The following is a 26811-nucleotide window of genomic DNA, read 5'->3' as shown; positions in this document are numbered from 1 at the left end:
GAAAAACATAATTAATATAAATCAAACAATCGTTTGAACTCATGATTATCAACTCCACATACCCACAAAGTCATATCTTCTTTTGACATAGACCTAGCCATAGACTCAATCTGACGAAGTACACATAAATCATTAAATTTTCTTAATGGACTTCTAAAAGAAGCATAAATACCATGTGAGCTTTTTTTAATCAAAGCAACATCTCCATAGACTTGTTGAAGATGACATCCTAAACGCCTATTAAAGTCGTTACCAAACTTATGAATTACACCTTCTCCAATACTAGTATTTTGTTCTCCATTATCAATATATTTTTCTCCATACAATAACTTACCACACTTAATAATGGTATCAATGTATGACTTTAATTTATCCAATGTTAAACCATATAGTTTTAATTGTTGAATATTATTTATATTACCTTTTGAAATTAAATCAAATTCTTCAAATGTTAATTGTGCTTTAATAAGAATTATTGTTTTTCCATATTGAATATGTACAATTTCCTTTTTTGTTAAGTCTATGTCAAAAATAATAGAAAAGGCTTTACTTTTCTTTCCAAGTCTTAATGAGTTTGATTCTAAAAATTGATAATTAAATAATCTGGATCTTCCTCCTATCCCTTTTCTTAATTTTCTTGCACGTTCAAACTCTTCTCCAAATATATCAATTTCATCAGAATAATCAGTACAATGAATACCAATTTCTAAATGATTATTTTCTTTTAATGAAAAATGAATAGCATCATCCAAAAAGGAAGTTTTTGTAGAGTCAATAGTAATAATATCTTTTGAAGTTATATTAATTCTTGGTAGATTTGGATATTTAAGCATTATTTCATTTATTATTGATTTTTTTCTTTCTAAAGTATTAATTTGATTAGTTGGTATTACTCTATTATAAGGTATATTTGGTTTTTCGTTCTTTACTTGTGGAATAAACAATTTATCTTTTCTATTATATGTTCCAATTACTCGTTTTGTACCTTTTTCTTTTGTTTGGATAATTGGAAGATTATCATCATCTGGATAAAAGAGTTCACATTCAATAATTCCAGTAACACCTTCAATATCAGTTGGATTATTAATTGAAAGTACTTCTCCAACAGGAATTAATCTTAAATTTTGAAATATTCTTTCTTCTTTAATTGCTTCTTGAGTAACATCACTTTCATCCAATTTATTTTGTATTAAATAATTCATTACATTCCCTCTTTGGTTAAAGAATTTTTTTATTTCATTAATACCTAAAATATTTTCTGAGAAATTAACAATTGAAGTAGTCCATTTGTATAAAGGAAATATATTTATTTTAACTATATCATCTTGTAATGAAAAATTTCGATTTTTTTCTGGAATGAATACATCATAATCAAATTCATCAATAGAACATGAACAAAAGACAAAATGTTGAATTACTTTAATTTTTCCATAAGTAACAAACATAAAATACTAAAAATAATGTTTTAAAGTTAATAAATTTTTATTTTATAAAAATACTTTTAAAATGACTTTTAAATTTTTTTAATATTTATTAAAAAAATTAAATTTTAATTATTATTTAAAATGATTGAAATTCTTCTAAACGTTTTCTGTTTATTATTGACTGATAAGTAACATAAATTCCTAATGGTATTAATACTACACCAGCAATACATACAACAACTAATACAACATTTCTTGCAATTCTATTTGTCATATTAGCATAATCATTTGAAGTCATAATAGATACAACATTACTAGTTTTCTTTTGTGTTTTAAGAGTTGAAGGTCTTGTAAAATTTAATCCAAATCCTTTTTTATTTTTCCAACCAACTTTATTATTTTTATTATTTTTCTTTGCAATAACCATAAGTTCTTTTAAAGTAACTTTTTTATTTGTTTGTGTATTTTTATTAATATTAATAGGTTGATTATAGTTATATGATTTAGGAATACCATTTGGTTGATATGTTAATTTATTTTGTTTATGAATCATATTAATTTGTATTGGTTTATTTTTACGAATTAATTCCATTCTTTTTATTGCATCATTTGATAAATAATTTATATGTGGAACTTTACCATATTTTCCTAATTCACTATTTAATTGATTAACATAATTTTGTACTCCAGAAGATAATACCTCTATTGTGTCTAAATCAGTTAGACTTAATTTTGCTTTACCAATTGTATGTTTAATTGGTGTTGTTTTAATTTTAATCCATTCAGTTGTTATAAATGTATTTTTTCCATCTTTAGCAAATGACGCAATATAAACTGATTGTTGTGGTGTTAACATAAATTGAACTACTGGTTCAACTCTTGTTTTATTTGCAAGACAATGAACATCATTTGGTAATGTTGGACATTTTTCATTTACAGCAATATGAATTGGTACTTTTTTTTCAAATCTTTTTTTTGAATAATATTTCATTTGTACTTTAAGGATTTGTGGTGTTTTATTGACTATATTTATCCATGCTGCAAGTTGTTGATGATTATTACATCCAATAGCCCCAACTCTTCTATCTTTTCCATACATTAATTGAAATATACTTTCTGATTTTTCTTTAGTAATAGTAAATACTCTACTATTATTACATATTGTAGCAGTACATAAGTAAATAAAAAATAGAAAACTGCTTATTTTCATAGCAGAATAAAAAGTAATTTTCAAAGATTCCTTTTATTTTTAAGTTTTTATTCCTTTCTTTTAAATTTATTTTTTATTTTTACTATAATTTTATTATAAAATTACCATAATTATCTAATATATCGTAAAAATGAATTTATTATTGTTGTACGCAAGGGAGTGATGCTTTATCGTCAATAATTCTATCACCACATTCATTAGCATAGTCAAATTCTTTAATAGAGCTCCAACTTAAATTTTTCATATCTTTTATTTGAACAATAGAATCATCAAACCAACGCATTTTATTTGTGACGCATTCTTTAGCTAATATATAGAAATAAATAAATTGTTTGTCTTTATTGTCTGTGTTAAATACAGAAAAAAAATTTGTTTTTTGAGACAAATCTCCTTCTTCAAGTTCAATTTTATTTTTCCAAATATTATCATTAATAATTGAAACATTTGGTTCAGTAATTTGATTAATAGGAAATTCTTTAGGTAATACATAGGTTAATTCAATTGAAGCACCATTAGAAATATATTCATTTTCATTGTATTGGAATATAATTTGATATTTTACTTGAAATCCATTTTGTGTAATGCTTAATGGTTTTTTTATAACATCGATATTTTTAATAAACTCAATAATAGGATATTCTTTTGTATTTGGTGTAAAATATGGTAATCGTTTGATAATCCTTCCCCAAAAACATGGAATACCTTTAAATTTTGCAGTATTACAAGGTGTATTCCATCGGTCAACAACAAATTTCATTTGTTCTGGGATAGACAATTCTTTCTTTCCTTCAATCCACAACATCATTTCTTCATTACTTTTCCTTTCTTGGTCTTTTAAAATAAGTTCTTCAGAACTACAAACTCGATAATAATCAAAGATATTTTTTGACGACTCTTTTTGTAAATATCGAAGTGCATGGAGATTTTTATGTACTTGAGAACTTGTAATACTTAAATATGTTTTATATTTTACAGATGAAATATCTGTCTCTTCATTTGGTGAGATAGTTTCAGAATCTTCTGAACTATCATCTATATCCATCATTTTTATCATATCAATACAACTCATAGTCTGAGCCATTATTTTCTTAGAAACACAGTTCCTCTTTTGTTTTTTTTTTCTTTTTTAATTTCTTATTTTCTTTTATCATTCCTTTTTGTGTTATTATTTTTTTTTGTTTTTCACTTTTTCATATTATGTTTTTTCATTCTAAAAATCATTCAATCTTTTATTTCTTCTGTTTTTTTTATAAATTTGACTTATTTGTATAAAATTATTAATTTAAATGAACATCATAAATGAAGATAGTAAAAATAATTTTTTTTTGATTATTTTATCAGTTATTACTTGATAAAAATGAAAATAATTTTGTATTTGAATCTTGATTATCCATTATTTCTTTACAGTATTTCTTTTAAAAGAGTATTACAGTTACACACTTTTGGTTAATAAAAAAAATAAGTTTAAATTAAGAATTAGTTATTCTAACTGAAGAAAAGAATCAAAATTTAAGTATATTAGTAGTAGATATTTTTGTCAAAAGAAAAGAAAAACAGAAAAAAATTTTTGAAATTTAAAAACAAAATCAATATAAATAAATAGAACTGATAAAATAAATAACATAAATTAATTTTTTTAAATAATAATTTTAAATAAATTCTTTATACTTCAGTTGTTAAATATAGAAATTTAAAAGACAAACAAGACTATTTTATTTATTAAAGAAATTTATACTAAAAGTAGGTTATTGTCAATATAAAGAAAAAAAGTTATAAGATAATATCATAAAAGGAATAGATAAGAATAAGACTATTTCAAATAGTAGTAAGTACTTCCTCTAAAATATTAGGAACATAATCAAAATACTTTTTGAACTATTTTCAATTTTTTTCTCAAGCAAGTGAATTTAGTTAGTATTATCGAATTTTTACCGATGTTTTTATCTTTTTCCTTTTCAAAAACTCTTTTCAGACTAAAAATAAAGAGAAATATTCTAAAGATGGCGTTGTTATTTCTATAACAATAATAAAGAAAGTGTTTTTGTAAAAAATTTGTTTATTTTTAATAAAGTTAATCATGGATATAAACTTGACATTATCAAATATTTCTATAAAATGTTATAAACCCCAAATTTTGTTCTCGCATCTTTGGAAAAAAACCCTTAAAAAAAATGCAGGGGTATTTAAGACTAGAATTTTGTGAGAAGAATTTAAGAACTATCGCAAACTTTTAAAAATAGGATGAGTTTTCAGGTTTTGCGAAAAAAGAATCAAATATGAAGAAAAAGAATTGGGAGCAAAAGGCTGATTAATAAGGAATATTAAAAAACTACAAAAGAAATTGAAACAAAAAATGAATAAATTTCATGCTACTGAGAAAATAAAAAACTATAATAATAGTAAAGAAAATGAAAGAAGATAAGTTATTTCTTTGCTTGGGAAAAACAGAATCGTTTCAGCTCCTTTCATAAGTTAATTTTTTAAGTAAAGCTTTTATTTATAAAGAAGGAATTAAAAATTGAGACAATTGAACCTTTGCTAAACTAGTAAAAAGAAAAAATTAAAACTTATAAAAGAAGTGCGAAAATTCGTTTACAATGCAATACCAACTGCAAGTCCAAGAAATTACTCCATTACAAAACGCTTTTATGGACGTTGTTATTTTGGTGGGAACACCTCCTAATACTCAACAACAATTAGATATCAAATTACCTGCTTCTGCTACTTTAACAGATTTTTTTAAGACTATCCAAAGTGAAATGGCAGAAAAGAAATTAATTCCATCTCAATTTGCTATTCAATACAAACAATATGACTCAGTATGTCAAGTTCCTGTTTTTGCTCTTTTAGAACAATTCTCAACAATAGAAATTATGACAGAAGAATTATATAATAATGCTCAGACTGATCATCATATAGAAACTCCTATGGAAATTGAACCAACACAACCTTTAATAGAAAAAACTTATAACGTTTCTTGCCATCGTTGTAAGACACGTAAAAATGAATGTTTACGCTGTCCAATTAATCCAAAACATAAATTTTGTGAAGGGTGTATTACAAAATATACTACTCTTGATAAATTCTTAAGTGATGGTTGTCCTATTTGTCAAAATAAATGTCAATGTGCTTCATGTAAAAGAAAAGAATTGAAGCGTTTAGGAATAGAAGCACCTATTCCAAAGAGATGATGATGGTTTAACTTTTCAATTTATTATTTTGTGTTTATTTGAATGTTTTTTTGTGTTGAAATATCCTTATTCCTTTTTTCTTTGGTAATATTTTTAGGGGGTTGTCTTAATGGATTACAATGGATTTTTGAAATGAGAATAATAATTTAGATCAACCAAATGTAATTTAAAGTAATAAACAATAATGCTAAATTAAATATTTATGAAATAATAAATGATATACTCATAATTATAAAGATGTTTTGATTAAGACTAACAAGAAACTGACTCATTAAAACTTTAATAAAAGAGAAAATTTAGTGTTATTAAATAAATACAGAAAATGCTGAACGAAAATAAGAGAGTGTTGACTTGACCAATGAACTTTATATATTGTTTAGTGAAAAGAGACTAACACTTTTATACTTCTTATTTGTTTAAGATAAGAAAAATGATTATTTTGATCACAAATATATTGATTATTACCTCAACTTTAATTCTTATAAATGGACAATTGTTTAAAGATTTATTTTTTTATATTTTATTCTATGTATTTTTTTTGTTTGAATGAATTGTTTTTATGAGAAAATGAATTTGTCGTAATATTTATCAATAATTGGTTTATATTCATTGAACATAAACAATTCAACTTTGTCATTAATTACAATAATCTAAGAATAGCCTCATTATTTCTTGTTTGTTTTTTTTTTATTTTGTTATATATTAATTGTTTATTATTTTAAGGTATAGATTTGTTTGGTACTTAAAAAGTAGTGTATTTTATTATTTTTATTGTTAATGAATTATTTGTTCATCTTTGAACCTTTTTTTCATTACTTTTTAATCTCTTTATTTTTCTAAAAATAGTCTACTATTTCAGAAATAGAATTGACTAATTAAATATTCATTAATATGTTTTATTCAAATAAAGGAGATTATTTATAATAATAGGAAAATTTGATGTTAGATTTGTTTAGATACTACCACATTGTTTTGATAGTATAATAGTAAGTTTAATTATTGATTATTGTTATGTTTTAATATTTCCAAACAAATTCATTAAAATAAAATTTCTTAAATTATTTAATTTGAGTCTAATGAATGAGTTTATCTTTTTTTGATTTTATAATCAACAACAATTTAATATTGTCAATTTTTTATTCTTTCACACATTAGATTCTAATTTTAATTATTTTAATTATTTTTTTTATAAGTTAAATATTTTTAATACTTGATAACACTCTAACTTTTAATAAAATAATTTCTTTTATTGGTAAATGTCATTTCTTTTTGTTATTTGTTATTGAGAAAAAGCATTTTTAAATGTTATTTATAATATTATATTAGGTGTTGACATTATCACATCTTTTTATAATATTTTTTTAACTAAAATGTTAACTTTAATTAAATTCTAATAACAAAAGATATTTTATTATAATAAATGATATATGGTATGGTTTGTATATTTTTAATACTCAAGAAACAGTTATATTCTTAGTATTTTATAATATAATATTTTCTAAATAAACATAAAATTTCATAGAGAATGATGCTCATGTAATTTTATTTATATTTACATATTTCAATATGTTGTTTGAAATGAATTTCTCATTCTCTCTGATAGTAATAAAACAAGCACCTATTAATGTTCTAATGAATATATACAAATTAACATATTTCTAATCCATCTTCTATCAATTTTTAGAAGTATAATAACAAAAAAAGAAAGTTATAAGAATCTAAAGATTTATCTAACATTTTTATCTTAATAGCAATCCTTTAAATCAATTTTGCAACAGAAATAATTCGAATGACATTGATACATATTATTAACTTTTTTAACAAAAATTATAAACAATTAACCATTATGAATTGTTTTGTTTATTATAGATTTAAATTTATTAGACTCAATAAAAAAAAACAAGAATTTATTATTAAATATTCATTGCTTCTTCTTTTGATTTATTTTTATATTTTGTTATAATATCTTCTTAAAAATTCCAAATAAACATTGATTATAATGTGATATGTTAAATATTATTTTGTATAAGGCTAAACAATAATTATCTAAGAAAAATTAAAAAATTCTTGTTTCAATAAAAAAATGAATTTCTTTTTTGACAGTTATGAGTTGTTGAAAGTTTATTCATTTAGAACCTTCTCAATAAGATAATGACATCAAAGATACCAAATATTCACGAGAGATTGTATATTATAGGAAAGTGATAAGTAATAAGACTAACAAAGAATCTATAAAATCATAATAGATGCTTGTTAGAGTTGCTTCACGTATAGAATCAGAAGATAGAGCAAAAGCCAGTAAATTTATAAAAGTGAATCAAGAATTACGGAGTCAATTTGGATTAAGTGAAAATGAAGATGTAGTACAAAATTATAAAGGTGTTTATAAATCAGGAAATACTAATGTAAAAGGAACATTATTTTTAACACAAAATTACTTTTGTTTTAGATCTTCTTCTGGGAAAAAATATTTATTAAAATTCAAATATCAGATATAAAAGATATGAATAATCAAATAATGTTATTAGATGTCCAAGGTAGAAGATATGAGTTTTATCCAACGTTTAATAAAGAAGAATGTTATAATCTAATGCATTATCTTTTTCAATTTCCATTTGCATTACTTGATTTGAATATATATAAACACCATACTGAAATATCATCTGAGCATTTAGACCAAGAAACTAAGTTTGATATTCAAACTGCACAAGAGGCATTAGATACTGCAGAAGATATGAGAAAAATAAAATTAGATTCTTATCAAATGTTAGAGAGTCAACAAAGGAAAATTGCAATGATTGATCAATTACTTAATCAAACGGATGTTTATCTTGGTGAAATAGAAGAAAGTATTAAAGCAACGACATCTTTAGTTTATGAATTAAAATTAAGATATACTAAAAAAAAAGGTAAAACCTGCACCACGACAAGAAACACCAATTCTTCAACAACAAATAATTCAAAATCCACCTCAAAAAGTTGAAATTAATATTATATGGAAATTAGAAGGAGATAATTTAATTCCTGCTATAATGACAATATATGATGATAAAGTTGTTTTAGAAGAAACAAGTAATGAAAAAAAGAAACTTTTAACAAGAGAATTTGCTATTGTTGATATGATTGGATTATTTATGAGATCAAGACCATTACATATGAATATTGCATTAAATCATAATTCAAAAGAAAAAGGAAGAGTTAGAATTGTTAGTGTTTCATTACAATTTATTTGCAATGAACTGTATATAAGATATTTAAAATTAACTAATGAGCAATTAGGTGTTATTTTTGAACCTAATTCTCGTGTATTTGATTATGGAGATACATTAATTACCAAAACATTTATGAATTGTGGTCCTATTAAAGGACAAATTAAATTTGAACAAGATGAAGACTTTGCATTAAATTTACTTACTGGTAAAGATCGTGAAGACTATCTTGCCTTAAAGAAAACGAATCAAAATACATTAAATATTCTTGATGAATGTGATAAATTAGGTCAAAAGACAATTCAAATGGCTGAAGATTCTGCTAAAGCTATTGAATCAGTTAGTTTAAGAATGAAAGCACAAAAAGAGTTAATGAATACATATAAACAAAAGAGTGATCAAATACTTAAATGGAAGAGAAATAAACTTTCATAAGTTCAGTTCAATTATTTTTATTATTTTCACACAACATTTTATAAATAGAAAAGAATAAACAAAAATAGAAAAATAAATTTTTTTTTTTAAAAGAAAAAATAAATATTTAAGTTCTTTCAATGGACAATAACATGTCTCGTTCAACTCCTCTTAAAGCAAGTCCTAGATTCTCTGATGATCTAGAAGATGAATATAGTGAAGAAGATGAATATAGTATTTCTTCTGATTATACTTCATCAACAGATGATGATGAAAAAGAAATGGAAACATCAGAACTTCTTGAATCATGGAGTGAAGCAATGAAAAAACTAAAATTTATGGTTGAGCTATACTCTAAAGAAAAAGAAGAAAACACTAAATTAACAGAACATATTAATAAAATGGCTACTGCTATTAATGAAATGAAAGTAGAAATTGCTTCATTAGTACAAAGTCAAACAAAAGCAATAAATGATTTAATGATGGAAAAAAAAAGCCATGCAGCAACATTAAAAAAATTAGAAATGTGTGAAACACATGAAAATGAAAAACCTTTTAATGGAACATTAAGATGTAATTGTGAAATAGTAATTTCTAATGGAGAAGTTGAAAATATTATCATTGTTAAAGACGATGAAAAAAGATGGAAAGAAATAGAAATTCAAAAAGAATATCTAATGAAAAGAGTTGTTGAATTAACACAACAAAATGCTCTTATTAATGAAGAATATGAAGACCTTAAAATTAATTTTGATATGAAAAAAAATAATATGGAAAATGAACTTAATAACATTCAACAATCTGCTAGAGAAAGAGAAGTTAGTTTAGTTAATAATCAAGAAATGTATAAGTCTGTTGCTCTTCAATTTTTAACTCGTGAATTACCTTTATTTAAAAAAAATATTGAATCTATTGACATTATTCAAAAAGATATCAAATTAAAAACAGAATTTGCATCATTTATTATGAATAGATATGGTATTAATGTAATTGATGTCTTAAATGGTGAAAAAAGTATTACTAAAATTCAAATGATTCCTCTTAAATTCCGTAAACAAAAAAGTTCTGTTACTCGTCAAAAAACAATTAAATTAGCTCGAATGAATACTTCATTATCAAGAAATGGAACAATTGATTTATCATCAATTGCTGATGAAGATATGATTGATGATAATAATGTTACTCCTGTTAAAGTTTCACAATTTTCAAAATTAAATGGTACAAATAATTGTACTAAAGAAGAACAACAATCTTCTATAATTACTCCACTCAAACCTCAAAAAGATAAAACTTCTATATTAAAAAGTCCTTCATTAGCAAGAACAAATACTGGAGTTCTTCCAAAAGAAACAACAAAAAAATTAAGAGCAAGTTGTTCACCAAAAGAAAAAGCTGAACTTAAATCAATTCAAAAATTATTGACTCGTTCAACAATCTCATTAGAGACAGCCACAAATGAATAAAATTTTATATTTAAATTTTCTTTTAAGTGTTTATTCAAGTAATTCTATAATTTTGTTTTTTTAATTATATATGAAAATTATATTTAAACCATTAAATAAAAAATACTAACCATTACCATTACTTTAATCAAACTTGTTTATACTCAATATTCTCAAATATAAAATAAATAAGAAGTATGATTTATAGCTTTTTAAAAAATAAAAATTATTAACTCAATTCTTTTTTTATTAAATTTTATTAATATTATTTCATTTTGTATTTTTGAAAATCTGTAAATAAAATAAAAAATCTGTTTTACTAAATAACACAATTATTTGCTTATTTTATTATTTTTGTGTTATTAATAGTTATGATTCAAACTTGGAAATTCATTTCAGTTAAACTCAACATGTTCCCACAAATGAAAAATCCTACACAAGATAAACCAAGAGGAAGAAAAGAGTGTAGGTGTTATGGAACTGTTCATAAAGCAATTGGAAATTGTCTTTCTTGTGGAAGAATTCATTGTTCTGAAGAAGGACCAGGTAAATGTTTATACTGTGGAGAGAGATTAGAAATTATAAGAAAGAATGAGGGTTATGATGAAGCACAAGAACGTATGGATATGTTATTATATTTTCAAGAAACACAAGCTCAAAGAACAATAGTAAGAGATATGTCAGGTGAAGATCCATTAAAATTGGATTATTGGATAAAAGGAAAAAAAAAGAGTACAAAGAAAGAATTAAAGAAAACTAATAAGAGAATAAATCACAGAGTTCAATACGAAGATGTAGATCCAAACCAATTTGATTTTGTTCAAGAAGATGATATTGGAACATCAGAAATGTATCAACTAAATGAAAAACCTAAAGTTGATTTAAGAGTTGAAGATACTGATTATGATGATGATTAAACATATTGAAAAAAAAAAGTATAAAGAAAAACCAAGAGCATTATAATTTAAAGTTGTTATAATTTATAAATCTATTTTTCTTTTCCAAAGAGAGCTAAGCCAAGAGGAAGAAGCAATGCACCCCAATAGAAAGCTGATGTAATGTAATGAGTTATTAAATTATCTTCTTGAGAAAGAGGAGTATTGTCTATTTGTTCTGAAAAATTTTCTAATTCAATAGGAGGTGTAACCAAACTTTCTGTTATTGCTTCTATGTCAGGAACAAAAAGCATTGGCTTTTGTTGAACAATACCAATAACTGAATCACATCGAGAACACCTCATTTCAAGAACTGGTAATGCAACACGTAAAGACTCTTTAAACACTATATTTTCACATTTAGAAAATTGTAGTGGTGAGTTTAATACTACATCTTCTTTTCTAAAAAGTAAATTGTGACACTGTTTGCAATGAAATGTCATTTTTTTTCTTTTTAAGTTCTTGCAAAAATAAATCAATACTCTTGGAAAAATACTTCAGCCTTCTTTTAATTTTTAATTCAACTTGTTTTTATTATCTTAATCAATTCATTTGTAGTTTTGTTCATTCTTCAACAACTAAATCACCTCTCCTTATAACTTTATTGGAATGTATCTCAATTGAAGATTCAAACATACTTAAACTTATTAGTTCAATTAACAAATTTATTTCTTTGACTTAATAAAAACAAAGAATGACCCAACTCATTGACTTGTTTAATTTAGTATATTTTTGGTTTCTTTATACTTAAATATATTAGTTAAAATATTTGAATTGAGAATTATTTAGAATCGTATTATTCATTTACCAAATTGTTCCAAAACATTATAACTGTTAATACATTATCTTCATTTACATTTATATTTCATATCAACACAAATCATTTAAATATAACTTCTTTTATTGGATTTAATTTCAAATTCATTATATTAGTTTTATACTTAATACATTCTTCCTTTTTTCTTTTAATATATTTGTGAGGTTATAACGATCAAATAAAAACTTCCTTAGTGTTAATTTCGAAGAAATTCTCTTACTCCAAACTTCATTTAGTTTATTACTTATAACTATATAATCAAAATTGTATAAAAAATCACGTTGACAAACATCACATGATAATGTTTTAGAATGTTGTACTTGTTGAACAGAAATAAAGATAAATTAATTATTCAATAAATTTAATATTCCTTTTAGAGTCTCTTACTCCATATTCTCTATATTTATTTTCTTCATTCAAACTATTGAAATAATTATAATAGATTCTATAATAACAATTCAAATAATACCACCTTATGTTTATAGTCATAATTGGAATGAACTAGATATAATGTAACTTTCTTTTGTATAATAGTTTAAGTGTCTTTGACATAACTCTAAAAACATGTTATAAAAATAAATTTATCTTTCAATTCTTTTAAAAATTCAACTTCTTCTTATAGTTCTATTGGTTTTACTTTTCAATCCATTATTATAATAAATACACCATTATTTATTTAAAAAAAAAACAAATTCCTATTATCAAGAAAAAAGACATAAAACCAAACATAACATTTTTAAATAATTTCTAACTTTCACTCTTTCTTCTATTTCTAAAATCTATCTTATTACTTGTTCAATTCATTAGATTAAAAATAATTATTACACTTATTAAAACTTGAAAAACTTTTTTATTTGAATAATTATTATTTTCTTGTTGAACGTCTTTTTATTATCTTCAAAAAAAAAAGAATAATTTATGTACGTTATAATAATTTTATTCAATAATCTATTGTAATTGTTGTCATCAAAAATTAATCATCAGAATCATCATCGTCATAAGAATCGCGTTCTCGAGAAAACATTCCACCACTGAACTTTGGATGTCTCTTTTCTTTTGGGTCTGATTTCATTGTTGTCTCAACTGCACCAACACGAGATAATGCCCATTCAAGGTCATCACAAGTCATGTTATTTCCACCAAACTCAGCCAAACCAATAAACTGTTTAACATGGTTTGTGTTTCTATAAACAATTAAAGTAGGAAGAAGTTTATCAGGATAATCAGGAATTGCCAAATGACTTAAAATCTTAACAAATTTTGTACTTCTTTTCTTACGAGCTAATTCGTTCAACCTAGCACTCAAAATGTCACATCCTTCAATCCCATTTTTATATAACAAAACTACAACATAACATTCTTTGGATGCTTCAGTAACTTCTTGTTTATATTCACCAGCAGTAAGTTCAACTACTTCTTTATACTTATTTTTCTCCGCAATAGCTCTCATTTCTGCTAATCTTTTTTCTTTAATTCTTTGAAGTTCTTCATCACTATCGTCATCTTCTAGTAATTCATCAATCTCTTTTAATGATTTGTCTTCTTTGGCATTATGTTCGACAACAGGTGCCTCTTTATACAATATATTTCCTTCATCATAAAGTTTTTGTTCTTCTGGACTTAATGCTGCTTTATTAACTTTTGCAATAGCGTCTTGCCACTCTGTAGTTTCTCTTTTTCTTTCAATTCCATTAACAAGTTGTTTTTCTACTGATGATGTGTTCATTCTAAATTAACAGTTCACCTCTTTCAGTTTTTAATAAATACATTTTTACTATTCTTTTTATTATTTTTGTTAGAATATTTTTCCTAAAAATATATATTAGAACTTCATTAATTATTCTAAGTTTACATTTATTTTAAGTCTTCTTAAATTGAAATAAAACAATTAATAAATTTATACATTTGAACCGTATATTCCCTTTTTATTTATAGATGTCCTCTTCCAATCAAAATAACTTCTGGTAATGTTCCTTCTTCTAATCCACGTTGTTGATAACTTTCAAAATTGTCATTATTAGCATTGAGATTAACAAGGTCATATCCTAGAGCAGTTTCTCCCTCTCTTATTGTATTACCAAAAATAGTTTTAACGTATAAATAATCTTCAGTAACACCAAAGTCTTCAGATTTAATGATTTGACAATCAGCTAATTGATATTGTCCAACTGGTTTACCGATTTTAGTTACTTCAACAACATAATATTCAACAAGATTCTTAGAATTTGTTAATGCATCAAATGGATGTTGGAAAAATTGGTGAGCATATAATTCTACTTCGGTTCCTTTTAATACATCAACAAGATGTAATGTTCCTGCTACTTGAGTACACACCATTAATGGTCCAACACCACCTAATTGATTTACATTAACTTTTGGAAGAAATACAAGGTCTTGACGAGAAATAGGAACAACTTCAACAGAAAAAGAAACTTTAAAGTCATAAGTGTTTTTATGGTCATCTTGAGACACCAATTTCTTTGTTTGTTGATATCTTAAAGGAACTAATGTTTGTAAGAAGTCTATAAATTTTTTTGCATGATCAACAGATTGAAAGAAGATATCCATTCCATCAGGCATTTCTTGGATATCTGTAGCATTTTGGTGAGCATTTGCTTTTAATATTTCTTGTTCTAATGTTAAAATAGATTTCTTATGTTCAGCATGTTGTCTTAATTGAACAACACTTTGCCATGTATTTTTTGCTTCAGCTTTATGACAATTATCACAAAATCCATTTACAATAATAAACTCTACATTAAAGTCTTGTTGAATGACAGTATTTTTAAAGACTTCTTTTTCAACAGTTAATTTAATCTTTAATCTTTTTGAATGTTCTTCAGTCCAAATATATGACGCATTGATTAATTTTAATTTATTTAATCCTTTAACTCTTTTTATTAAATAAGTCATTAATTCTCTTGACTCTGGCTCACAATAAAACCATGTTGTTCCTGCTAAAAACTTTTTACATCTTTTGCATTGGTCAATAGTTATTTGTTTAGGAATTCCTTCTGTAATATCAATAGTTTTATGTAAACAATTAGCACACATACTACTAGGATTAACTTCAATTAATGCTCCACAAACACAACAAAGCATTTCAGCTTTTCTTTCAGGTAAATTAATATATTCTGGTTCATTAGTATTAGTGGTATTACTCATAGATTATGTTACTTTTACTATCCTTCTTCTCTTATTCTTCAAACGCATTTATAGTTCTTTTATTAATTTCATTTATTATATTTTTTATTCTTCAAGTCAAACTTTGTAAATAACACAAAATCTTTCTTTTTTAAAAACAATAATTTAAGTGAAAAAGAATAAAGTATATTAATTCATATCATATGGTCCTTTAAAGACAGTTTGGTATACTTTCTTTGTTGCTGATTGAATAGCTGAATAATCTACTCCTTGAGTATGTGAATTGAGATAAGATTGATCATCCCATTTAATATCAAAAATAGAGAATGCTGGTGCATGTAATCCATCTACAACATAATTCTCATTGTACTTTTCTAATACTTTAAATGGAATGAAGTCATACCCACATTCTTCAGAATTTGTTGTTGCTTCTTCATCTGATTTAGTGTAGGAAGCCTTGAAAATATCTTCAAGCATTTCAGGGCAAGTAGGTTGAATAGTAATTGTTTGTTTATCTGTCATATCTCTCTTAAATGAAAGTAACTTGATTGTAAACATATTAATTCCATTAATTGGGGTAATATCAAGTGTACCATATGACTTGTAAGGTCCAAAAGAGTGTTTCTTTGATTTTATAAAGTAGATTCTAGATGTATCGCATTTAAAGATTCCTTGATATTTATCATCTTTACTACCATCACAAGTTAATGGGGTTATGGTTGCATTAATATATTTCTTAACACCTCTTTTTATGTATTGACTACAACATTCAGCATATGAATGTTTATTAATACAATCCTCATCTAATGGAGTCCATTGTTCAAACGAACGTACATTAGGACATATTTGCATTTCTTCTTTAATAGAATGTTGTTGAAGCCAATATTTTAATGAATGACCATGTTGGTATCCAAAACTATTCTTAACAATATATCCACCATCAAAGAAATTATGTAAATCATTTCCCCAACTTCTATCTATTCTTTTTTCAACATTCCATCCAACTACTAACACACTATGTTTTTTATTATAATGCAAATCACCTAAATAATCATAAACACCTGATTGGGAATATGGATTAAAAGTAAGTACAACACAATCCCCTCCTAAAGATGATGGACATGGTACTTTTGGTAAATTATCTGGACATACATATCCAAATGGATTAGAGCATGGTATTGAATATCTTCTTTTAAATGTACCAAAAGACAATGTCAAAGGTAGTCCTGAATCTTTCATTAATTTTGTAACATTTGATTTAGTATAAACAGAATGAATTCCAGTGATATCAAATTTAATTGGATTTTTACTAAGATCAGAGACATATCCTCTAGGGGATATTCCTTTAACTAATTCATTACCAAAGAACTTATATAAATAATATAATAATTCTGGTGATCCATTATTTTCAACAACATTACAATATTTATTATTCTTTTCTTCACAAAGCCTTTTTAATGTAGTATAAAAAATTTCTTCATCAAACCTTACATATTCATCACTTTCTAAATATCCTTTTTCAAGTCCATTCTTTCGATATGATGCTTCACAAAATGCAACTGCTGAATAAACCCATGATGGAATGTCTTTAATTTGATTTTCAACACCAGTCATAGTATTATAATATGACATATACTTCTTTGTAGAATTTAAAAACCTTTCTTTTTCTACAAAAACATTATCAATTTCATTTCCTAATAAACATGCTGAAGTAATTGTGACAACTAATATAAATAAATTTAATACAATTAATCCACTCCATAAAATCCAAAATGGAATAACTGCTTTCTTCGTTGGTTGTTCCATTAATAAAAAGAAGTAAAGTGATGAACTTATTTTCCTTTTAGTTCTTTAGCTTCTATTAAACCTTAAAAATTTAAAAACTTCTAATTCTTTTATAGTTTTTTCTATTTCTTTCTTTTTATTTCTTTATTATTCTTTTTGTTATTCTTTTTGTTATTCTTTTATTAAAACTTATAAATTAGATGAATTGAATTAGATTTTATTCATATATCTTCTACTTTTAACACTTGAAATAAATCTATTGTTATGAATATATCATTTAGGGTGTTGTTTGGTATATTCATTTTGTAACATATTAATGGTTTTTCCTTGTTCTAATACTGTATTTTTTAATTCACTTATTTGTTTCTTAAGTTCTTCAATTCTAGTTTCAATTGTTTCTTCTGTTTCAATTAAATAATATTGTTGAAGTTTAAAATCTAAATCTTTTTCATCTACTTGAACTCTTTTTTGTTTTCTTCTAAACATTGTTTTAATTTCATCTTCTTTTTTCTCTTCTTTTTCTTCTTCACTTTTTATTTCATTTTTATTATCTCCTTTTGTTTCTTGATTAATTTCTGCCAATTTCTTCTTAACATATTCTTTAAATACTGAACGTTTTATTAAATCAAATGGCTCTGCTCCATTAAAATTTTGTTTTATTACATCAATTTCTCCTTGAATATTTGGGAAAATATATTCAAAATTTTCTATAAGCATAGTGAGTATTGTATCTTTCATTGATTTTAACTCAACTGGTGGACTATACACACTACCATAAAGTGTTAATAATTCCTCTAATATGTCATAATTTAATTCATACATTTTGTTAAAGTAATGAAATAATAATATTACGACTATTCTACATGGAGATCTTAACCCTTCAAATGTTTTTTGTAGTACTTCTACTTGATTTAATGTACTTTCTTTCTTCATTGCATCTAAAATTCCTTCATTAAGATAATTTGGAATTAATGGTGGATTTAATGATGTGATGTAATGGTGAATAATTAAATGTGCTTGTTCAATTGTTTTGATTGAATTAATGTCACAAAGTTCGTTTAATTCATTAAGGTCAAAACATGTTGGTTGAAGTAAAGGAGAAGTAGGTTGATATTCACATTCATCAATGATTTTAAAGCATCGAACAAGTATTAATGGAATACAATAACTACTTTTAAATGCAATAGTGTGTAATGGATAATGAGTAATTCCAGTAACACAACAATAGGATGATAATGTTTTAATCCATAATGCTAATGTTTGTTTATTATTACATTCAAACTGATAATATTCATTTTCTAATAAATCAAATGTTATTTCTATTTTCACTGGATCAATAACCTCTTGTTCTACACTCAAATAACATAATTTCCCATTTTTTAAATTTATTGAAAAAACTTCTTTCTTTTTATCTTCATCTTTGCATAATATTAATTTATTACCTTCTAAAACATAGTAATATTTCTTAATTTTAGTTGACAAATTAATTCGAATATCAATCCACCCAGTAAGTGGTAGTTCACCACTCATTTCTTTCTATCATTTTAAGTTTTTTTATTGAAAAATATTTTGAAAAACTATTTCACATTAATGAGATGTTATTTAACCTTCACTATCTTAACTCCTTCTATTCTTTTTTTAATTTTATTAATTTATTATTAAAAACATTCATCTAATTCAAACATCTTCAAACAAATAATCACTTATTATTAACTACTTCATCTCATTCTCAAACATTTTTAAATGATTTATTTCTCTTTAATGGAGTATTTGATTCACTATTTAATCAAATGAAATAACATTAATTGATTATAATAAATAAAGCATTTATTTTCTTTCTTTTCTTTATGGCGTATCAACTATCAATTATTTCTTGTGTATTTAGTTATGTATGTTCATTAGATTTTGTTTAAATGATTAATGTAACATTTGACTATTTTCTAGAAATATTTTAGTGTAGTTTGAAGTGAATGAAACATACCAAATAAAAAGACAAATGAATGATGATAAAGAATGAAATAATAATCAACAAGTGATGATATGCATTTCATGAGAGTAGAGGAATAATAAAAGAAATGATGATAAGAAACAATGATAGAAACTTAATGATTTTCAATTAAGAAGAAAAAAGAAAGAAAATAACAAGAAACTTCACAATGTGAAAAGATAATAAAAATGATGAAAAAATAGATAAAAAATAGGAATCAAATCACATATTTCATCTTCTCATTCATTGAAGTTATCACAATCACTCTAGATAGTGATTGAAGAGGTTGTTTTATTAATTATTAATGAAGATGGAGTTGGAACATTTCAGAGAAATTGAAAGAAAATTCATGGTATTTATAAATGAATAAAACAGATAATATAATAAATAGAGAGAATATGAAGAGATGATTTGATGTTGATTGTTTGAATAAAGAATGAAATGAGGATATTACTTTTCAAACAACAAAATCAATGTTTCAGAAAGAAAGATAAAGACTAAAATTAAAGAAGTAACATTAAAAACATAAACACAAATCACAATAATGTTATTTGAAATAAAAAGAAGTAGAAAATATCCAAAAGAATGTTCAAAAGAAAGAAAATATAATTAATGTTTCAATGATATTTGAAATAAAATACAAAATATTCATCAAACAAAAAGAAATTCAACCAACCCAATATGAAAATAAAGAAACAAACCAAAATAACCAAAATAATTTAATGATAATTTATTTCAAATATCCATTATATAATAATGTAATGTTTTTAATTGAAACAATAATTAATTATGATGATAGTCATTTAATACTTGTTTCAATTATTTTCTGTGATGATGAAATTAAACAGAATAAAGTATTTAAGAAATAAAATAAAGAAATAACAAATAAATTTATTTTTTCTTGTTACTTGCTCAATTGAGACTATTCTTATATATGAATATTCTTCTATTAATTCTAACTCTACTAGATATATTTTAATGTGATAGAAACACTATTCAACTACATTAATCATGTTTATAATGACAATGTTTTTAACTTCTTTTAAAATGTTATTTTCAATTATTATTTATTTATTTAATTAAATTTAATACTTTCTGTATTTATTATTCCATTGTTTCAATTTATGAAGTCAATTATTTTTATATCTCTTATTTTTCTTTATTCTATTCATTATTTATAATCACTTCCATTCCTCAAATACTTCCAATGATATTATGAGATGAAATAATAGTTATATCAATTATCAAACTCATTTTATTCTTCTTAACTATTATACATTTTTATCTTTGTATTTTATTTGTTTTATTACTTTTATATTGTGTCAATGGATATTTTCAGTTACTTATTTTCATTATACTTAAATTTAATTCATTTAATGTTATAATGACACTATCATAATTGACATATCTTTCATTCCACGAGATGATTTGTTTTATTTTCCATTATCTTTATTTAATATCACCTGTGTTTCATATAACATTTCCAATATTCTAATGAAATATCGTTATTTGGGTATATTTCATTATTTGGGTATTTCTTCATTATTCTAATTTTCTTGTTAGAATCAAACATGATTTTATTTGTATTGATTCTGATTATTTCATTTTTATTAAATTTAATTCTTTCTTTTATCATGGTCATCTTATATTTTAGGTACTTTATTCTTTCTATTCATTTATGTTTTATTCATTCTTCATCATGTTCATTTAATTTCATGATTCAGTTTATTCTGTACAATTTTCACTGACTAGATCTTCTAGTTTATTTATTTTATTTAGGACTTCTTTTATTTCATCAAATTTATCTCTTATTATTTTATTTTGGAGATAGAGGTGCACACACATTGAAATATTCATATCATCTTGCAGTTCCCGCATTCTGCTTCCTGATTATACCTATCTTTTGTTAATAAAGAAATTATACTTAATAATATAATAATGAAATGTTCATTTATAAAATTAGAAATAAAGAAAGATAAAATTCATTACAATTAAAATAAAATCAAAGAAAAGAAGATAAAAAGAAGAAATAAAACAAAAGAAGAATGAAAAGACAATAATAATAAAAAGAAATAATATAAAAGAAAAAAGTTTACTCAAAAAACAAGAAGAAAACCTAAATAATAAATAAAACAAATAAACTACTCATTTTAATGATGTATGATATGACTAATATCTATTAAATAATGAATAAATGACGATACTATTAACACTTAATTAATTACTTATTATTATCTTTTTTTTTAAAAGTTATTGAAAAACATAAGTTTTATTGCTATAGACTGTATATACAAAATTAAAGTTTTTATATGGAAAAAAGAAATTTGTAAAATAATAGTTTAACTGAAAAATCGAAGGAAAATGAACTAAATACGAAACAATATAATAATTATCAATAGATGAAATAAGATTCTAAAATAGTTTTAAAAACTCAATAACAAGTCTAGATCTTTAACTAATAATTAAAAAATAAAATATACTAATTGATGTCACGTTGGTATATGGATATTTCTATAGTTAAAAACAATAGTAAATTACTAAAGTCTATAGATGATGAAGTTAAGTGCATAACTCTTATTTCAGAAAACGAATATCTCATTATTTGTACAAATGGTAAAATTGTTTGTGTTGATGACAAATCTTCGACTGAAATTGGAATTGAAGAAAGTGCCATTGGCACAATATTGTTTAATGGGAAGTATTATATCGCCTCTCCAACAAAACTATATCTTTTAGAAAATAAACAATTAAAAGAACAACTTAATTTTTCAAACCAATGTAGTGTTATTGCAGCTTCAAATGACAAAATATTCGTTGGACTTGATGGAAAAATAGTAAAAGTCTATAATGAAGAATTTAAAGAAGAAAAAGAATTTGATATTCCTGAAATCGTTGATATCAAATGTAATGGCAATACTGCTGTTATTATTACAAAGAAAGGAACTGAAATTATTAGTGCTATTAGTTATGAGTCTCTCAGTCCTATTTACTTTTCTGGTGGAAGAATGAAAGTGTATGGAATACCTAATTCATGTTGCATTACTCCAGATGGAGACTACGTTTTAGTTGGAACAGAAAATGGAAAAATTACTTCATTAGTTAAGGATGATACACAATTTACATTTTATGCTCACTGTAATAGAGAAACAAACACTACTTATAAGGTCACTTCTATTAATTATTACAAAGAAAATGTTATTATTTCTACTGGAATGGATGGGGATATTAATGCTTGGAATTTAAAAGACAAAGACATTATTTCTTCAGTTCAAACAAAAGAAGAAATTATTTGTGGGTCTATTATTAACGGAACTTTTGCATATGTAACTAAAGGTAAAGATAAATATAATATTTTTACACTTGAAATTGAACAATTATTAAACGAAGTAAAAAAAGTTCCTAACTATGAAAAAAAAACTAATAGATCAAGAAGAAAGAACGATGCAATAGAAGAAGATAAACCAAAAAATATTAAAGAGAAAAAAGAAAAAATGGTAAATAGACGATTAAAAAAAAAGACAAAAGAAGTTCCTGAAGTGGAAGAGAATTTTTCAAATGAAATTGATTCTTCTTCTGATAATGATGAAGAAGATATAAGAAAAAAACCATCAAAACATAGGTCTTCTCCCGTCAAAGCAAAAAGTGGATTGTTTGTGTTTATAATTTCGTTTGAACCTCAAGAACTTATTAATTTCAAAAAAGCAATATATAAACATGAACTGTTTGGAATTACAACTAAAATTGAAAAAGCTAATGTTATAGTAAATAAACACGGACAAAGAACAGCTGAAGTACTAGATGCAATTCTTAGAAATATTCCAATTGTTGAAGAAAAATGGGTATTAGAGTCTCATAAAAAAATGGCAGTTGAACCATTTGAACCATATTTAATGAAAGACAAATTCCCAGCACTTAATCATACTACATTTGATAAGTCATTATTACAAAACAAAACTATTGGTATTTATGGTGGTTTAAAAATTAGAGACTATATGATTAAAAAATGGATTGAACAAATAGGAGGTAAATTTGCTACAAGAGCTAAATATTCTGATATTCTTTTAGTTGGAAAGTCTATGTTTGCATCTGATGCAACAAGAAGGACAGAAGGATTTGCAGTAAAAGAGGAGTGGTTGTATGATTGTATTTCTGAAATGAAATTCATAAATCCTAAGAGTTATTTAGTCGATGGCGTTTTGAAAAAAGAAAAAGAAAATGAGCTTACATTAGAAAAACCTGTGGCTGAGCAAGTTAAAGCTTCCAGTTCTCATAAAAGCAGAAGCAGTCATCATACACACTTAGGAGAAAAAAAAGAGAAACAAAACAGTGCTATTATTGAGACTAAAGAAGAAAAAGGAGTTTCATCAATTGTTGCTATGGAAGAAGAAAATAAGAAATAAATTAGTGAAGTTTTGAATATAAATGTGTTTTAATGGTTAACGAAAGATTTGAATAGAAGCACCCCAAGAATAACTTCCAATAAAAGGATTTGCTTGAACAGATAATAATAAATTGGAAGCTATTTGACAAAGGTTTGTTTGAAAACAAGAAGACAATGTTCCTTGAGTATTGACTATTGTTTTAAATGATGAGTCTTGTGAGGAATGTTCAAAAGCAAGTAATCCATAAATTGCTTTTTGTGGTTTATTTTGATAAACAAATTGACAGCCATAAGTAAGGTATTGAGATGGAGAATAACGAAGTGTAGAGAATAGTGTTTGATTTAATTGAGAATAAATAAAAGTAGAAATAATTTGAGGAGTAATATTCCATAATAATCCATATGAGTTTGTTCTTATTCTCTTACTTGGAATGAGACAACACTCAGTACCAACAGAACATGAATCTGTTATTTTTTGCATTAAATTTAATACGTACAAACCCCCTTTTTCATATCTCATTCCAAAACACTTTCCAAATCCACTTACTTTTCCATCAATTCCTGCTTCAATTTCATTATCTTCTCCATTTGCAATTCGAAGACTTCCTGATATTTGCTTTGATAATAAATTAAAAGATGATAAAAAAGACCCTTTCATTTCATTGTCAAGCCTTGCAATGATATTTCCCCAATACCCTGAATATAAGAATGAATGAATTCGATTAAACTTTTGTCCTTTTGGAGATGGTGGTTCGATAGTGAAATAATGACCAGTTACTAAATTTTCATTATGTTGTTTTGTAATTTCAATCTTCATTCCATTAAAGCATTCAGGTTGTAACGAGTCATTAATAGCCCCTATTGCTTCATATGGTTCACACACATAATGAGGATCCAACAATCCCTCCATCTTCTGAAATTTATAAGTTCTTTCAAAAAGAAATAAACATTCAATATTTGTACCTTTTGTCATCTATATTCTATTAAAAACCCTCCTCATTTTTTGAAATATATAAAAAAATAATGATAAAAAATCAAATCAATCATTTGGAATAGCCTTTCTTATTAACCTTCTTTTTCATTTCTTTTGCTTTTTCAGCTTTAGCCTCAGCAACTTCTTTCTTAATTTCTTTAATGTCATCTACTTCTTCACCTTTCATAACAGCATCAGTTTCAACAGGAAGAGGTTGTGATGGTTCTTTTGGTTTTTCTTCTTTTATTTCTTCAGCTTTATTTTCTTCTCCCACTTTTTTGCCTTTTAAGTCTTCATCAATAATAAATGTAGTTTCTTCTGGGAATGATTTTTTAACAGCCGTTAAGAATCTTCTTGTTGGTTTAAATTTTGTAAGAGATTTATACTCTTTTTGACAAATGTCAAGAAGAGTAGGTTTTAATTCAGTTAACATATCTTTAAAACGAATGTCATCATCTTTTAAAGTAAACGAACCTTTTTCTTTTAATGGATCAATAATTGATGGTGGAAGGAAATGTGTACTTAATGGATCAAGGATAAATTCTAATAACTCAATTCCACATTTGTCAAAAACTAATTTTTGTGTCATTGCTTCAATACTATCAAGAACATATTTCTTCAAAGCCATTTTATCATCTACATGCCTTAACAAGTATAAAATACAATAATGACCAAATTTGTCAGTCATCAATGTAATTAAATTTTCTTTACATTCTTTGAGAAGTCCTTTTCGTGCTTTAGCAGATGAATGAATAATTACAAATTTCATTAATTTTGGTCCTTCAGGTAAAGTTAAGAATTGTTGTAAATGTTCTCTAAGTGAAGCAGCAACTTCAGATGCATCTTTTTCATCAACACAACTAATATAATCAATAAGAAGTTGAGCTAATAATGGGTTAGTTGAAACATGTTGTTTGTTAAGAATTTTGAATACTTTATCTTTTAAGTCTTTACAAATAACATTTTTTAAAGTATCATTTGAATCAATAACTTCAGAAAAAGTTTTTAATTCTGGGTTTTTACTTTTTAAAAACTCATATTGTGCTCCATATACTTCTTCAATTAATTTTCTTTGTTGAGTTTTATTAATAAATTCACATAAAGTTTTTAAAACATCACTAGAAAATTTTTGCATTAACATTTCAAAGATATGGGTATGATATAATTCAAGTAATAAACTTGGAACAATTTTAGAACAATATTTTAATAATTTCTTTACAACATGATGTCCATATTGGTCTTTAGTTAAATCAAAAATCTTTGGCTTTAATTCAGTTAAAACAGTTTGTCTTTGTTCATTATCACCATTTTTAATAATTGTTTGAATAATTCTAGAAGCATCTGGTTTAATTGATAATTCATACATTGAAGACCTTGAAAGAGTAATTAATTGTTCTATTTCTCCAGCACTCCATTTTTTATGAGTATTAGAATGTGAATTAATAAGAAATTTCATTTGATTAATAGCATCTTCATTACTTTCTTTTCTTTGTTTTTTTTCTTGATATTCTTTTTTTAATTCATCACTAACCTTTGCTCCAAATGGATTACTTCGTTGTTTTAAAGGCTGAGTATATTTACTGTTGTTTTGTCTTTTAATTCCACTTTTATTTTTATTTTGTTGTGACTTTTGGTGAGTATTTTGGTGAGGTTTTTCGTGATCACTTTTAGAGGTATCTTTGTGTTTTCTTTGTTTTGGTTTATATCCTTGTTCAGTGTATGGCATTCAGAATAGTATAATTATTCTTTTATTGTCTTTTTTTCTTTTTTTAAGGGTTTTTTTATTCTTTATTTAATAAGTTAAAATATATAATTTATTTAATTAATTTTAAACTATATTTGTAAATAAGGAAATATATAGGATTATACAGTCTTTATTCTCTATTTTTTTTTTAGATA

General features: G+C 24.4%; 15 protein-coding genes across 15 annotated transcripts, besides 2 other annotated features; 5 read left to right on the top strand and 10 right to left on the bottom strand.

Moving 5' to 3' along the window:
- Positions 1 to 11: 11 nt before the first annotated feature.
- EHI_104550 (uncharacterized protein) lies at positions 12 to 1445 on the bottom strand (the record flags this gene model as incomplete). The annotated part of the gene is made up of 1 exon (XM_649940.1): positions 12 to 1445. The coding sequence occupies one exon, from the start codon at positions 1443 to 1445 to the stop codon at positions 12 to 14; it is 1434 nt and encodes a 477-aa protein (XP_655032.1).
- A 115-nt stretch (positions 1446 to 1560) lies between these two features.
- On the bottom strand, positions 1561 to 2523 carry EHI_104540 (uncharacterized protein; the record flags this gene model as incomplete). Its single annotated transcript, XM_649941.2, has 1 exon — positions 1561 to 2523. The coding sequence occupies one exon, from the start codon at positions 2521 to 2523 to the stop codon at positions 1561 to 1563; it is 963 nt and encodes a 320-aa protein (XP_655033.2).
- Positions 2524 to 2773: 250 nt separating this feature from the next.
- EHI_104530 (uncharacterized protein) lies at positions 2774 to 3715 on the bottom strand (the record flags this gene model as incomplete). Its single annotated transcript, XM_649942.1, has 1 exon — positions 2774 to 3715. The coding sequence occupies one exon, from the start codon at positions 3713 to 3715 to the stop codon at positions 2774 to 2776; it is 942 nt and encodes a 313-aa protein (XP_655034.1).
- A 1516-nt stretch (positions 3716 to 5231) lies between these two features.
- EHI_104520 (uncharacterized protein) lies at positions 5232 to 5861 on the top strand (the record flags this gene model as incomplete). Its single annotated transcript, XM_649943.2, has 1 exon — positions 5232 to 5861. The coding sequence occupies one exon, from the start codon at positions 5232 to 5234 to the stop codon at positions 5823 to 5825; it is 594 nt and encodes a 197-aa protein (XP_655035.1). The 3' UTR covers positions 5826 to 5861.
- Positions 5862 to 8071: 2210 nt separating this feature from the next.
- EHI_104510 (uncharacterized protein) lies at positions 8072 to 9469 on the top strand (the record flags this gene model as incomplete). Its single annotated transcript, XM_001913571.1, has 3 exons — positions 8072 to 8267; positions 8318 to 8697; positions 8735 to 9469. 3 exons carry the CDS (start codon positions 8072 to 8074, stop codon positions 9467 to 9469), a joined length of 1311 nt encoding a protein of 436 aa, XP_001913606.1.
- Positions 9470 to 9600: 131 nt separating this feature from the next.
- On the top strand, positions 9601 to 10911 carry EHI_104500 (uncharacterized protein; the record flags this gene model as incomplete). Its single annotated transcript, XM_649945.2, has 1 exon — positions 9601 to 10911. One exon carries the CDS (start codon positions 9601 to 9603, stop codon positions 10909 to 10911), a length of 1311 nt encoding a protein of 436 aa, XP_655037.2.
- A 389-nt stretch (positions 10912 to 11300) lies between these two features.
- On the top strand, positions 11301 to 11807 carry EHI_104490 (uncharacterized protein; the record flags this gene model as incomplete). Its single annotated transcript, XM_649946.1, has 1 exon — positions 11301 to 11807. One exon carries the CDS (start codon positions 11301 to 11303, stop codon positions 11805 to 11807), a length of 507 nt encoding a protein of 168 aa, XP_655038.1.
- A 71-nt stretch (positions 11808 to 11878) lies between these two features.
- Positions 11879 to 12268, bottom strand: EHI_104480 (uncharacterized protein; the record flags this gene model as incomplete). Its single annotated transcript, XM_649947.1, has 1 exon — positions 11879 to 12268. One exon carries the CDS (start codon positions 12266 to 12268, stop codon positions 11879 to 11881), a length of 390 nt encoding a protein of 129 aa, XP_655039.1.
- A 1347-nt stretch (positions 12269 to 13615) lies between these two features.
- On the bottom strand, positions 13616 to 14368 carry EHI_104470 (phosducin-like protein; the record flags this gene model as incomplete). The annotated part of the gene is made up of 1 exon (XM_649948.1): positions 13616 to 14368. The coding sequence occupies one exon, from the start codon at positions 14366 to 14368 to the stop codon at positions 13616 to 13618; it is 753 nt and encodes a 250-aa protein (XP_655040.1).
- Positions 14369 to 14571: 203 nt separating this feature from the next.
- EHI_104460 (nonsense-mediated mRNA decay protein, putative) lies at positions 14572 to 15807 on the bottom strand (the record flags this gene model as incomplete). Its single annotated transcript, XM_649949.1, has 1 exon — positions 14572 to 15807. One exon carries the CDS (start codon positions 15805 to 15807, stop codon positions 14572 to 14574), a length of 1236 nt encoding a protein of 411 aa, XP_655041.1.
- Positions 15808 to 15975: 168 nt separating this feature from the next.
- Positions 15976 to 17592, bottom strand: EHI_104450 (uncharacterized protein; the record flags this gene model as incomplete). Its single annotated transcript, XM_649919.2, has 1 exon — positions 15976 to 17592. One exon carries the CDS (start codon positions 17590 to 17592, stop codon positions 15976 to 15978), a length of 1617 nt encoding a protein of 538 aa, XP_655011.2.
- A 252-nt stretch (positions 17593 to 17844) lies between these two features.
- On the bottom strand, positions 17845 to 19101 carry EHI_104440 (uncharacterized protein; the record flags this gene model as incomplete). Its single annotated transcript, XM_642993.2, has 1 exon — positions 17845 to 19101. One exon carries the CDS (start codon positions 19099 to 19101, stop codon positions 17845 to 17847), a length of 1257 nt encoding a protein of 418 aa, XP_648085.2.
- Positions 19102 to 20515: 1414 nt separating this feature from the next.
- Positions 20516 to 20873: a repeat region.
- Positions 20866 to 21469: a repeat region.
- A 575-nt stretch (positions 21470 to 22044) lies between these two features.
- Positions 22045 to 23958, top strand: EHI_104430 (uncharacterized protein; the record flags this gene model as incomplete). The annotated part of the gene is made up of 1 exon (XM_649921.1): positions 22045 to 23958. The coding sequence occupies one exon, from the start codon at positions 22045 to 22047 to the stop codon at positions 23956 to 23958; it is 1914 nt and encodes a 637-aa protein (XP_655013.1).
- A 36-nt stretch (positions 23959 to 23994) lies between these two features.
- EHI_104420 (uncharacterized protein) lies at positions 23995 to 24849 on the bottom strand (the record flags this gene model as incomplete). Its single annotated transcript, XM_649922.2, has 1 exon — positions 23995 to 24849. The coding sequence occupies one exon, from the start codon at positions 24847 to 24849 to the stop codon at positions 23995 to 23997; it is 855 nt and encodes a 284-aa protein (XP_655014.2).
- A 133-nt stretch (positions 24850 to 24982) lies between these two features.
- On the bottom strand, positions 24983 to 26638 carry EHI_104410 (pumilio family RNA-binding protein; the record flags this gene model as incomplete). The annotated part of the gene is made up of 1 exon (XM_649923.1): positions 24983 to 26638. The coding sequence occupies one exon, from the start codon at positions 26636 to 26638 to the stop codon at positions 24983 to 24985; it is 1656 nt and encodes a 551-aa protein (XP_655015.1).
- Positions 26639 to 26811: the final 173 nt, after the last annotated feature.

The sequence above is a fragment of the Entamoeba histolytica genome, genomic scaffold, assembly GCF_000208925.1.
Source record: "Entamoeba histolytica HM-1:IMSS scf_1104750517879 genomic scaffold, whole genome shotgun sequence".
Lineage (NCBI taxonomy): Eukaryota > Evosea > Mastigamoebida > Endamoebidae > Entamoeba > Entamoeba histolytica.
Note: the sequence above shows the minus strand (reverse complement) of the source record. Positions and strands in the feature narration are given on the sequence as shown.